This window comes from Pseudochaenichthys georgianus, chromosome 3, assembly GCF_902827115.2.
Source record: "Pseudochaenichthys georgianus chromosome 3, fPseGeo1.2, whole genome shotgun sequence".
Taxonomy (NCBI): Eukaryota; Metazoa; Chordata; class Actinopteri; order Perciformes; family Channichthyidae; genus Pseudochaenichthys; species Pseudochaenichthys georgianus.
Window position 1 is genome coordinate 32,751,541 of NC_047505.1, and position 14,245 is coordinate 32,765,785.

A 14,245-nucleotide genomic window follows, 5' to 3' on the forward strand; every position below is an offset into this window, starting at 1 on the left:
ACAAGAGTATGCTGAGCTGTCTGTTGGTGCTGTAGAACAAATGTTTTTGTTTCTATTTTACTCTGTTTGGCAGCATGGATTTAAAAAAACAAACGAACTGAATGATGTTGTGTCACAAAGGAACTTTTCAACTAAGTTTTGAGAGACTTTGGTCAGAGGTGGGAACTCACTAAGTACATTTGCTCAAGTACTGTACTTAAGTACAATTTTGATACTTGTACTTTACTTGAGTACATTTAAATAGTATGCTACTTTGTAATTCTACCCGACTACAATTCAGAGATATATATTGTACTTTTACTCCGCTACATTTATGTAACGACTGTAGTTATTTTGCAGATTTGGGTTAATGGAGTGAAATATAATCAACTCTTAAATCAGACTTTAGTTCCACCTGGAGTCAATTCACAAGCTACCCTGCACGTATACAAAGTCATTCAATCTAGCTGCACCTTTACCAGCTTTGAGAAACACATTAATGCATCAATAATTATAATCAAAACATATAATATCATATTATTCGGAAATGGAGCAATCTGCATGATGAGTACTTTAAGTATATTTTGATGCTAATACTTTTGTATTTTTACTTGAGTAACATTTTGAGTGCAGGACTTGTATACAAAGTATTCCTACACTCTGGTACTTGTTTTGAGTACTTGTTCCACCTCTGCTTAGTGCTAGGATTTACATTATTGGCTGTTTTTCCATTGTATTAATAAAGGAAATTATATCACTTATTAACATCGGGTCATGGAGATCCTTCAAAATCTGAAAAAACAAAAAAGCTATTTTCAACGACCACTGGAGTGATTGAGTGATCAGTTGATTGACAAAGTAAACAATTGCTAACTGTTTAGTTTATAGATTAATTGTGTAATAATTAAGAACTTTTTTTCTCCAAACATTTCAGCTCTGTTTGTTTCTGTTACTGATTTATTGTATTTGTCATCACTGTAAAATGAAAATCTTTGGGGTTTTGGGCTAATGATCACATATTGTCTTGCTTTCTATCTTTTCACTCCTATGTCAAACATAATTATTTGAAAAGTGTTCAAGTTTACTTCAACTGGTGAAGACAGTGTTTCTGTCCACACCAACAACAGCTGCCCTGCTTCTCTCTTCATCTCCCTCCCTCTCTCCCTCTGTCTCTCGCTCTCTCTCATCGGGCTGTGAGTGACAGCACATGTGCTGGGGTACATGGGAGGACCGCTGCTGAAATTCTAACCCCTTACCCCACGACTGTGAGACATACCCCAGCTATGGACAGGGAGGAGCTGTGAGGGAGAACGCTAGGAGAGGAAAGAGGGAGACAGACAGAGAGACGGCAAGAGCAGGAGGTTAGAGAGAAGGAAAGAGAGGGGAAGGTTTCAGGGTTGGAGAGATTGGCCTTTTAACTCAGTAGAGCCACTCAGATCTTCCATTCATCAGGGGCCTGTTCACACTGAGTTTCTGAGTGCAGGTACTGAGGATGGCTCGACGGATGTTGATGGTGTGTGTGCTGGGTGCTCTGCTTTGTCAGGTAAGACAACACTTTAAAAGAAATGTTGATTTATGTAAGAAAGTAAGTACTTGTTGTTGTTGGTTTTCTGTTTTGAGTGAATAATATCATCTTTAGCTGATGATTTCGTTTAACTTTTAGTAAAATAACTTAGAACAGGTGTGTGAGCGATTGAGCATCTTGTTGTAGAAATGGCCATAATAACAACAAGTGTTTGAACCTGGTTCGTATACGCTGCTGTGAAGGTGCTCCTGTTATTTGAGCATTAAACCCCCCCCCCCCCACTCTCATCTCCATGCTGTATGGATCCACCTCAACTTTTAGCCCAAGACTTCCTGCCCCTCAGAGTGTTATATTGGTGAGAGAATAACCTTGAGCTGCCCTGCTCTTAAAAATACACAGTTTACGTTTTCACCTGAGTGATCTCTCCAACCAAACATAAACTGGCTTTCATCAATAGAGCCACTAAACTGTGTCTGCAATCAGGGGGGTGGGGCTGATCTAAACATTTCATCCTGGTTGGAAAGAGGATGATGAAGTGTTATGAGGAGGACAAGAATCCAGATGTGTACACAGGGCTCAGGGCATCATTAGTAGCCCCTGTCAGCATACGCCATTATGAGATCTAAATGGATGACAATGTAAACTGAAATATTACCAACAGCACTTCCAAGCGCCATCAGTCTTTCTCTCTGTTTGGAGAAGTAATGGCGCCCATGTTGGGAGGGTGAGTGAGATGGCCTTCAGTGATTCTTGAGAAAAATCTTGCTATATATATATTAGCTCTATAATTTATTGGGAGTGTTACAGGAGCTATGTAGCAGACTAGATTGATTAGTACAAAGTGATTGTCACTCACTTTCCGAAGTTACAGCACATTTTCAGTTTCTCTGTGTTTGAAAGTCTTTGTGCTGAATTCATGTTGCTTTTGTGTAATTCCATTACCAATGATTGTGAAGAAAATGGCTGAAACTATTTGTTGTTACTTTGGAACATGGGGTAAACCATGTGGGGAAGCCAGTTGGTCGCAGTGAGGCCTCAGCTCGCAATGACATTACACAAAATATATTTTGGTCAAATCATCAGGACTTTAGTGTTAGTTTTATTTATGAGCTTTCATATACACACAAATAGGTAACCCTTCACTGACATGAAATACCTGTAAACCCTGAAGCATGACCTTTAGGGTGCAGGGTCCTTCAGATGCAGATATTGGAGAGCTGCTTAAGCTCTGTGTGGTGAGGCACATATGGGGTTTAATTGCACCTTCAACTGCCAGTGGTTTTTCCAGACCATGATACCAAATAACAAAGTGGCTCATCCAAACAGTATGAGCCAGTATGAGTTTAGTGTGTTGCATCTTTTTTTTACATGAAAATAAAACAATTCTTTGGGGTGTTAAAATAGTCCAGATTTAAAAGATGGTTCTTTATAACTAACTCCTTCACATGCAATAGCGGCGCTAATGGACTACAACTGTTGCTCAATGCCGCTGCCGAAAAATAATCAAGCTAAAAACATCTAAACCATTCCAGTGATGGCTTTAACAAAATATTACTAAATATACTTAGTCCACCAGAGCTGTTGAAATCGCAGGGAAGCCTCTACTAAGAATCTTAAACCACCCTACAAGAATGAAGTGGCTAAAATCATTGTTCGTATTACTTTCATCATTAATAGTTTCCTTTAGACAGAATCATACAGTTGTATCACTTTGGTAGTTGCAGGTGGCCATTTTGGACAAATACACAAACAACATTGGGAACATGCTTCATAAGTTGAACATTAGATTTTTAGATAAATTCAACAGCTGTCACTTCCATTCGGCTTTGATCAGTGTAACCTGATATCTTTCAGTTGCTCTCTTTTAATTACCAGTGAGCTGGTGTTTTGAACTGGCAGGGCCTGCTGGTGTCGGTTGTGTTGAGGAGTGAGCAGCAGCCACAGCTGTTCCCAGATGCGTACGTGATGCCATTTGTCCCGCTCTGTAATCCCCTTGCGGAAAGAGGAGTGGGCCGTTTCTGAACCATGAAATCGGGTACAAATCAAGGGTCTGTTGCAGCGTCCAGCTGGCGCTGAGGTTTCACTCATCGGAAACAATCAGTCAGAGGATTGAGAGTCTGAATCACAGAACCTGCTGGGTGTGGATTCCTGCAGGCTGTTTGACACTGACTAGGGTTTCAGGGGGTCAAAGGCTAGAGACAACGTCCAGGTTGTTAAAACTGAACAGTGGAGACCTTTTTTCCTCTCATCATGTTTTGACGGACTAAGAGATGGAAGACCAACTGGTGACAGTTGTGTTTTTTAGAGGTCATGTACCAGAATAAGCTGGCAGCTATGCTACGCTTGTGATTGTTGCTTGTGCCATTTACTCTCCCAGATTAATTAGTTAGTTAACCCATTAGTTGTTTAAAAGGGCAGTATTACAATAACAAGTTTATTTATTTATCAAGATTCAATTATCTAACCGTCTAAACCATTCACAATGTTGGCAGCTTGACTCCAATAAATAGCCAAGTAAATAGCAGCAATGGCTTTCCTCGTCAATCTGATTGTAATCTGACAGTAAATCAAGAGTATTCCCATGTTCTATTCAACACGGAAATTGATTCTCTCCTGTTAATTAGTTGTCAGATACTGTTTTTTTCAGTAACTGCATGTTTATTGAGTCCTATACTTTTAGTATCAATTTAATATTTTAACCTTGCTCAGCATTCCTTAAACTCTGGCATCTGCACCATAAATAGGGTGTCCATGCCTATGCCAGGCAGTCATGACTTAGTCAGGGTGCGGGACCAGTGCTGGGGAGACTGCCTGGATGAGTGACCAGTAACAGAAGTGACCAGAGGGACACCTGTGCGACCTCTCACCCTGTGGCCGAAGGGACTGAGAGGCATGCTGCAGGCATTGCTGCTCGGCTGGACAACCGCTCTCGAGTTATTCAAATGCCTGCCAACTCACACATACCTCACACTCAGGACAACATAAATGTAGCACAGGGATAAATAAAGGTGCCTACTGCTCTACAAACAGCTACAGTGGACTCGTTCTGTATGTGGCTTGTTCAAATGTAACAAAATGGGAGGTAGCATTTTTGTAAAATATATCGCTTACTGAAAATACCAATGCAAGATTGAAAAACTGGTGTTATTTTTCACGATTACATTTCTACGCATGTAGGGTTATTTAAACACCCTATATTTAGGGGTGTGATGAAAATACATTTTCGCTACACGGTATTGTACCAAAAATAGTTCACGTTAACAAATCTTTTTAATTATTTCTATAAATATATAATAAAAAAATGTATTGCTGTTCAGTTAAATGTATCTTAAACTTTGTTAATTTTGAATTTTGTCTCTTTGTTGCAAATAAATTAACTCAAAATGAGTGTCAGGAGGTTTGTAATCATCACTTGACAAAAGCATGATTAAAAAGGCTCTTGAATATTTATTTACACAATACTATCATATGTATTTTATTAACATGATGTCAATATGTAATTAATTACATATCACAATTATCCCAAAAAATACCGGTATAGCGCAACAACCCTCACACATACATTGACTGAACATATACCAGAAGCAAAATATCAATCAATGTTTATGGTTTGTATCATGTGACAGGCATTTGCAATGTCCGTGCCAAAATGCACTAAAGCTTTGGTGGTTTGAAGGCATGCCAGGAAGGAAACTGTAATGGCTCATGAATGCGTGTCCAAATAGCAATGCATTTGCAGCAGGGGCAAAACTTGGAAAGTCATTTTTACAGTTTTCAACACATGGTGAATTATAAAGTGTGTTTACAATATTCTAACACTATCTAATTGCAGGTGAGTATGTGACCCCTGAAATGACAATACTTTGAAATGTTAAGATTCCTATCATCTTATCTTGTCATATCTTCTTATAAGAGAGGCTATTGCTGTATGTTCTTTACTATTATTTAGGTAATGTATTTTCTGTATCATCATTTACGGTTCATCTTTACCTATAGCTAGTGTCACAACGTGAAAATACCCTTTTGTTCTCCAAAATCAGAGAGGTAGATTTGAACTTTCTCGAGCCCCACAAACGTACCAAAGTGCTTTATGGTTCTTCTGTGAGGGCATACATCCTCAAACAAGCTGTGCTTACTTCTGTGAGGGCTTAAGGTGAAAGGCCAGGCTGTAAAAGCTTCTGGTAAAAGCCTCTGAAACAGTTCATCTGTTTGTAGTGTCATTGCTCAGCAGAGTCAGGAAAGGCACTCATTGGCCTAATTGGTAATTTGACACTTTAGTGTAACCACATCTTGGTCTGTTAAAAACATCAAAACTGTGGCAGATACTTAGTGGAGCCACTATCCACAACACAGAGGGACAGAGCAAGAAACGTACGTGTGTAATAAGGAAGTGTGCAAAATACGAAGAGTTTGTTTCTTGTTAGAATTTCTGACTTTCTAAAAAAAAATGCTGTAAGATATTTAGTCCATTAAACTTAGAAACATGTAGCAGACCCTGTCTCTAGTACACTACACTTTATGTAGTTGAGTCAAATTTCCCGACTAAGTATTGGAAGGATTATCAATACATTTGTCAACACATTCATGTTCCCTGATCCCCTAACCTCGAGTGCTAAGGTCTAACATTTTTGATTGTCAAATTCTTTGGGTTATGAAAACTTTTTCTATTGCTATGATCCTTATCTGTGATGCATGTTGAGTGCTAACTAGATACTCTAAGCATGCTAACACATGGACATAAGATGTAGGAGAAGTAAGTAATGCCTAAAAGAGGATGACTGTGGGCTCTTGTTGAGTACACAGCAGTACATTCGGAACTATTTTAACCTAATTTTGCCAAATTCATGTATACAGTATACTTAAGTAAATCAGTTATCATCCTAAATATACCAATTGTAAACTTAGAAAACTTGTAAAGAAGTTCACACTTGCCTGCATTTTAAGAAACATTTGTTCATCCTAAAGTGTCCACTGAAAGGGCAAATTTAGAAGGTGCTGCACTTGGAAAACCAACTGTGATGCAGCTCAGCTGTTATTGATGTTGAGGTTAAGTGACATCGCAGAACATGTGCAATGCCAGTGGAGGTTTGAGAGCTCATATACAGAAGTCTCAAGTATGGAAGTAGATAGCTATAAGGATGAATTTGTGGGGATGCACTGCTGGAATGTGAGTGTACACATCTCTGTGAGGGTGTAGATGACGATGGCTACAAAAAGCTAAATAGGTAGGGTCGGGGATATAGAAGAAGCTAAGATTAGCCTGCCCTCTGACTTGGCCGACAGATGCCAGCCATGGCTGCCATTCCTCTCTGCACTGTCCAGCAGCATGCCAACGGATCAGTGTATCAGATCCCCCGCCCCGGAGACAAGGAAGGGCCAGGCCATTCATAAAATATTCTAATATGTATCCACTATTCAGAAATCTGCCTTATGTATTCATGGATCACTTGAAAATCTACTTAAAACCGTTCATTCAGGTAATGATAAAGTTAGATAGATAAGATAGATATGTACTTTATTGATCCCAATTTGGGAAATGTTTGCGTTGCAGCAGCATAAAAAACACAAGTCAATGTACATAAAAGAAATTAAGGCACAAGAAATAAACAGTCCAAAATATTGCAGAAATAGAAATAAAATAGCATTACAACTTTAAAAAGTAAAACAATAAAAAAATAAAAAATGATATATACATGTGGAAAATATACAAATTTCCAGTAACAAATATAATGCAGGATATTATTTTGCAAGAAAGGATTATTCAAAATGAAATAGAATATGAATGTAAAATGTACAGTGGGAGTTTAAGATAACAAAATACTTCAGACAAAGCGCTCTGTCAAGTTATTACATCCACATTTATTACTGATTATACAGATCCTGACTTTGAGCTGTAAAACATGTGGGAAATAATGTTGAATCCGGTGAATTCCCACAGAAAAGAAGGAAGCAACTTACGGAAATGTATATGCTTATGCGTGGGTGGGTGTTTTGTTGACGCACACACATGTATATCAGCCTATGTGTGTGTTGGGAAAGCGTGTGTATGAGTGTGTCTGTGGAATTCCTACAGCGGAGCAGATCCGTAAGGTGACCCCAAACTCCCAGTCAGGTGCAGAGCCGAGCATGAGGGGGAATTTGTGAGTGTGGGTGGGAAAGCACAGGATCTAAATCCATAGACGACAGCTGTTCTGTGTGTGTGTGTGTGTGTGTGTGTGTGTGTGTGTGTGTGTGTGTGTGTGTGTGTGTGTGTGTGTGTGTGTGTGTGTGTGTGTGTGTGTGTGTGTGTGTGTGTGTGTGTGTGTGTGTGTGTGTGTGTGTGTGTGTGTGTGTGTGTGTGTGTGTGTGTGTGTGTGTGTGTGTGTGTGTGTGTGTGTGTGTGTGTGTGTGTGTGTGTGTGTCTCCCTTGTGAGCTGTGTGAATGTGGTGAATGAGGGCTCGTGAAATGAACATGAGTGTTTGTGTTTCCTTATCCTGAGATGAATTTGCACACAGATCAAAGGAAGCTGACAAAGACATGTATGAGTGAGTGGAACCTGAAACTGGGGCCCTTTCGCCCCGAACAATCCCATGGACTCCACATTACAGACAGCCTCAGCGCTACAACTCCCATACAGCCATTCCATCAGACCATTGGGAATGTTATAGTACAGAGGGAGACTCTTTACATGGTTTAAAACAGCTGCACATACTGTATCTAACATGACATAATTCGTCTTCCGCCAAGAGGAATTACTGGAATCAAAAAATATACTTCATTGTAATCTGACTTGCTGACATACATTTATATCCATGTCTGAATGTGAATTTATTTGTGTGACTGTCATGCTGTTCTTGCTTCCTTCAGGTGTGGAGCTCTGCAGAGGCTCATCACAAAGAGCAAGAGACCCTTTACCCATGGAGAAATAAAGGCACAGGCATGTTCAGGGTGAAGAGGGACTGGATCATCCCTCCAATCAGAGTGCTGGAGAATAGCAAGCAGGTTCCTGAAGACCTCGTCCAGGTACAAAGCATAGTTTTTCACACCAGAATATCACTGTATAACTGCTGTTTCAATTCTGTTAAAACATATATTTAACGTACACATATATGTAACGTACAAATCCAAAAAACATAATCAGATGCTCATATGTAGCATGATTAGCTTGCTGCATTCAAACGTTGCTGTTTGAAGGGGCTGAGAGAGTTAGCAGTTTACACTAAAGCAGATGAACACCCCGTATTATTAAGTCCTTACACTACTCTCATTTAATTCTTTCTCCCTTTCACTACATCCCATAACATCGGCTTATCTGCCATGCATCTTTACAGTTGCTAAGAGTTAATGTAAAATTGCTTTGTGGGAAGGGGGTTTAGCTAATGGTCAGTAGAGTGCTGTACTGTAGGTATTGCTTTCTTTTTGCTAATCCGAAAGTTAGCATTGTCCTTGTTCCCTCAACAAAAAGCCAATACATCTTTTTGGTGGGATTATGGATCACTGCAGAAAATGAACTTGTTCAGAAAATCACAATGAACAACACTTATATAACAAAACTTTAAAACCTGTGCTACTCACATATCTTATTTCAGGCATCTAAGCTAATTTGTGTGTCCTCTGAGGAAAAACTCCTCATCATGAATATGCTTTGATGAGCTGATGGCTGTCTGTGTATCTTAGTCTGTATACTGTAGTGTAGAGCAATACTGAATGCTTTTAAACACAGCACTGTTCTGTCAAACACTGTGGATTGTAATTCTTCATCACAGATGATCCCACTCAGCACAGACCAAGTGTTTAAAAGATGTGAAATGTAAATGTTGTTTTAGGCTGTCACAGAGGACCAGAAGGTGTATAAATCCTACTGTACAAGGAGGAATGTAGAGCCTCCATGTGGTGATGAAAATGCAGCATGGAACATATACGGACATAAAAAAAAGCAAAACAAAATGCATAACATATAGACTCCTTGCTGTTATTAGTTCATAATAGCATTTCCTGCTGTTTCAAGGTCCCTAATCATCAACATGCTCACATCTGGTGTTACGACTTATGGTGTGTCCCCCCCTTTCCTGTGAGGTTGTGATGATCACCAACTTCATCTCCTTTCTCTGTTTAGATCAAATCGGACAAAATCTTTACAGGGGAGGTGATTTACAAGCTAGAGGGAGCGGGGGTGGACCAGGATCCCAAAAATCTGTTTGAAATTGATGATATAACAGGAGTCATCAGGAGCAAGCGGCCGCTGGACCGAGAGACTTACAACAGCTTCACGGTGAGAGAGCATTTAGTGCTGGAACATTTTAAATCGCCCAGAAATGTGTTTCCAAGCACTATCAGAAATAAGTACTTAACACAATCCACAGTGCCTAAAACAAGACCTCTGGCAATATGTTTCTGATGTTAGGTCCGTGTTTTTGTCTTAAAGCATAGGTCAGTATCTCAGACTCTAGTATTAACAGCCAGAGGTCTCCAGGTTTCCAAGGGCCTTTATGGGCATCTTGGGAGACTTCAGAGTGTTTGAGACCAGATGACTGTGATGTAACCTCTGATGCAGAACCAAACATCCTGCACATTTTTTTCTGCCATTTCCTTCATACCCCGTGCAAAAAATACCCTCTGTCACCATGAGTGTTGGATGTTTTTCTGGTTTTGAATAGTAAAAAAAACAACCAACCAAAGATTTTTTATTTTTTTTAATACTCTTTTTATTGTCATTTTTGTAAACATACAGACATACCATACATACAAAGTCAAAGTCAACTTTATTGTCAATCTTTCAGTTTGTGTGTACAGACAGAGAGATCGAAATATCGTTTCCCACAATCCCGAATACAAAAATACAAATATGTATAAAAATATGTATAAAATATGTATATCCCATATATACATACACAATACACATACAACATACACCCGCATAGATCTCTCCATGGGTGACAATAATCTCACTTTAATCATGTAGCAAGATATCTATATATCTCAGTTTACATGCCAATTCCTTAAATAAAAGCACAGAGAAAATTATTAAGAATTATAAATTATAATCATAATGGCCTGAGGTGTGGCCTCATTACAATGAGAAACATCAAAGAGGAGGGAAAGAAAACAAAAAGGATAATAATAATAATAATAATAATAATAATAACAACTAAATATTTGTTTATGAACTCTAACATGTGTGTGTTGTATTTGTGTGTCTGTGCAGCTGAAAGCCTTTGCACTGTCTCCCAGTGGAGAGAGACTAGAGAATCCGTCCACCATAGAGATCGTGGTGCTGGATCAGAACGACAACAGACCCGCCTTCACACAGAAAGAATTCAGCGGCACTGTCCCTGAATTCTCCGTCCCAGGTACGTCCATGTATTACATGTATCACATACTGTTACAAATATATACAAAAATACATAATTCATACCAACTGATGCTTTTGATTATTTCTGACAGGCACCTTGGTGATGTCAGTGACCGCCACTGATAAAGATGACCCTATGACAGAAAACGCTTACCTGAGCTACTCTATCATTGGCCAGGAGAGCTTTCCTGCCAACGATTTAGACAAGACGATGTTTGGTATCAACAACGAGACAGGAGCCATTTACACAAGAGATGTAGGCCTGGATCTGGAGGTAAAATTAAAATCAATATGCACATTCTTTTGCAGATCAATTTAGTATAGTTGATTTGACTAATGTGCCGTATCCTGTTCTAGTTGGTAAAAAGTTTCAGGTTGAAACTGCAGGTTGCTGATATGGGAGGCATGGGATTAACGAATGAAAGTGTGGCGATCATACATGTCACTGATATCAACAACCACGCCCCACAGTTCAGCCCTGCCACTGTGAGTCTCATTCAACTTTACATAAGGGATATTTTCAATCGTTATTTAGAAAAGACTTCTGTCAAATTGTTAGATATTGAATCTTGTGGTCTGTGCTTTGTGTGTGGTTCATGTAGTACAGCATGCTAGCAGTGGAGAACAGGAAGGACAATGAGATCGGCCGGGTGAACGTGACAGATAGAGATGATCGTGGAACAGCAAACTGGGAGGCCAAGTACTTTATTTCCAACGACCCTGAAGGCAACTTTGCCATCACTACGGATCCTGCAACCAACGAAGGAGTTCTGACCGTGGTGAAGGTACAATGTGCTGATCTGCTGTTGACTGAAAGAGTGTGAGGGTTGGGGGGGCTTCGGCCACATTTTTCAAGTAAGAAAAGTCCAATTGACGAATGTATGTGGATGAACAAATGATTTCTACCGGGTTTGTTCCTAACCCATACAATTCCAGGTTTTACCCTGCGGTAAAATAATCGTTATAAGTAGTTTCAAGGCTATCGTAAAAACAACAACAATGAAGGAAAAAAGATAAAAAGCGTACTTTAAAACACATCATATCATCACAGGACTTATTAAATACATTTGTTTTAAAAGACCATACACAATAGAAGCTATGTTAAAGGGCTCAGTAAATAACCATACATAATTGTGACACCAATCAGGTTAGATTCATGCAATCATTTACCTACAGTTACTGTCAAAGGACATGGGTCTTGCTGTGTGCAATATGTAAATTGGAAATGTATTACGAATGTTACTTGTACATTTAAATAACTTACATATTATGTGCATGCCCTTTCTAAAAGTGTTTCATTTGTTTTGTTGTCTCTATCTTCACTTTTGCTGTAAACATGCAAACGGAATGAAAGGGATTCTGATTCTAAAACATTACTATGAATTGATTAGGAAATCATTAGAAATAGAGACCCATAACCAACACATGGCAGTAAATGTAAAATTGTATTCAAACCACAAAGGAGAGCATGTGAACCTTTTGACAAAAATATAAACATTGCTAAGTGTAATAAGATCTTTAGGTGACAACGAGTTATTTCTGCGCTCCAGGAGTGTTAAGTTACTGATTTAAAAGAACACCATTCACACAACATCAGATGCCTTTACATCCCAGTAACTTTTACCCATAAATTTTTCTATATTCTATCAACAAAAACCTTATTCTCTTTGGTACAGGAATAGTTGAGTAGCTTTGCCCTTTAAAGTCAAACGTGCATTAAGGCCCTCAGACACAACTCAACACCATTCTCTAGTGGCTGAAGTTTAGATTACAAGTACTTAACTTTTCTTGTATGTATGAATGTCTCCTAATGAATAAAATGCGAGCCTTTGTTATCCATATAGATTTGTCATGCATTCGTTATTATGCAACCACCAGGCAGTGTTCCTCCCTGTAACAGCCTCTCTGCATTGTTATTATCCTGCAGCCTCTGGATTATGAAGCACAGCATGAGCACGTCTTATTGCTGAAGGTGGAAAATGTCAATCCTCTGAGCATCAAGGCTCCCAGCGTCCCAGTGAGCGGCGCTTCAGTGTTTGTAACGGTGGTGAACGAGAATGAAGCTCCACGTTTCAGGGAGGACCCCATACAGCTGGTTGTCCCTGAGTCTGTGGTCCCTGGGACTTTACTGACCAGCCACATCGCCTCGGACCCTGATAATTCTGACCTGAGGTACGATGCAGCCACAGAGCAAGAGGAGCATTTGTTTGCTTTTAAGAATGTGAGTTAACTAATTGGACAGTTTGTCTTTTCTGTAATTTTGGTCTGCTCTCTGTTTCAGGTATGAGATTAGTCGAGATCCTGAGAAGTGGCTGGACATCGACAGAGATACAGGCGAAATCTATGCCAAGAGAACGTTCAACATGCGATCTCCAAATGTTAAAAACAATATCTACAATGTCATTGTCAAAGTTACAGGTCAGTGCATCAACACAACATATACAAATGTTGGCTAATAGATATCACCCATAAACTTTTTTAGGAATATTGTTTACACATATTACCATTTAGCTGAAATTGTATGTTTATGCAAATGAGGATGTATGAACAAGGCCATCTGTACAAACCTTTTTAATTTAGATGGAAATAAACTGGAAAGTATTGTGTATGTAAGTGCTACTGAAGATATTTAATGCTTAGAGAAAAAATAAAACATTTGAGAAAATGGCCTTTAAACATTATGTTTGGTGTTGGCACTACAGATGGGATCATGACACTTTTCCAGTTAATTACTAGCATTAAGCCAACATTTTATTGTAAAACAGTTTTTTGAAATGTTTGTGTTCAAATATGCAAATGATGCATTAAGGGATATTGAAATGGTAATTTGAAAGAGAGATATTTCTTAAGATGTTAACAGATATTTTCTTTCCACGTGTCTGAAATAATACATGTTATAGCAGCAGAGGTGGGAAGTAACTAAGTACATTTACTGAAGTACTGTACTTAGGTCCAATTGTACTTATATTTTACTTGAGTATTTCCAATTTATGCTAATTTGTACTTCTACTCCACTACTTATTTATTTAATACTTTAAGTTACTTTACAGATTTGGATTAATGATGTGAAATATAAATAAATCAGACTTTAGTTACACCTGGAGTAAATTCACAATGTACCCTGCAGTAAACAAAGTCATTCAAACTAACTGCACCTTTGATGCATCAATAATTATAATCAAAACATATAATAAATATTATTCTGAATTCCTACACTCTGGTACAACTACTTTTACTCAAGTTCAAAATCTGAGTACTTCTCCCACCTCTGTATAGCAGCAAAAATAATCTCTCAACAATGACCAATGCATGGAAAACAACATGCTTTAATCTTCTTAATAAAATAGACAGGTTTTGTGAGAATAATTTGTATATAAGCTGTTGTAACTTTATGTGACATGGCTGTGTG

General features: G+C 38.7%; 1 protein-coding gene across 2 annotated transcripts in view; it reads left to right on the top strand.

The window, feature by feature from the left end:
* cdh15 (cadherin 15, type 1, M-cadherin (myotubule)) overlaps positions 1-14,245 on the top strand; it is a 33,612-nt gene that overhangs the window by 15,672 nt on the left and 3,695 nt on the right. The window contains exons 1-9 of one of the 2 annotated variants that reach the window (XM_034102901.2): positions 1,243-1,522; positions 8,352-8,507; positions 9,601-9,756; positions 10,690-10,834; positions 10,929-11,110; positions 11,194-11,322; positions 11,439-11,621; positions 12,764-13,008; positions 13,118-13,254. In XM_034102901.2, the coding sequence (XP_033958792.1) occupies positions 1,472-1,522; positions 8,352-8,507; positions 9,601-9,756; positions 10,690-10,834; positions 10,929-11,110; positions 11,194-11,322; positions 11,439-11,621; positions 12,764-13,008; positions 13,118-13,254 (1,384 nt within the window). In that variant the 5' untranslated portion in view covers positions 1,243-1,471. Of the gene's footprint in view, positions 1-1,242; positions 1,523-8,351; positions 8,508-9,600; positions 9,757-10,689; positions 10,835-10,928; positions 11,111-11,193; positions 11,323-11,438; positions 11,622-12,763; positions 13,009-13,117; positions 13,255-14,245 lie in introns of those variants that run through there. The other variant, XM_034102893.2, reaches the window with a different exon arrangement.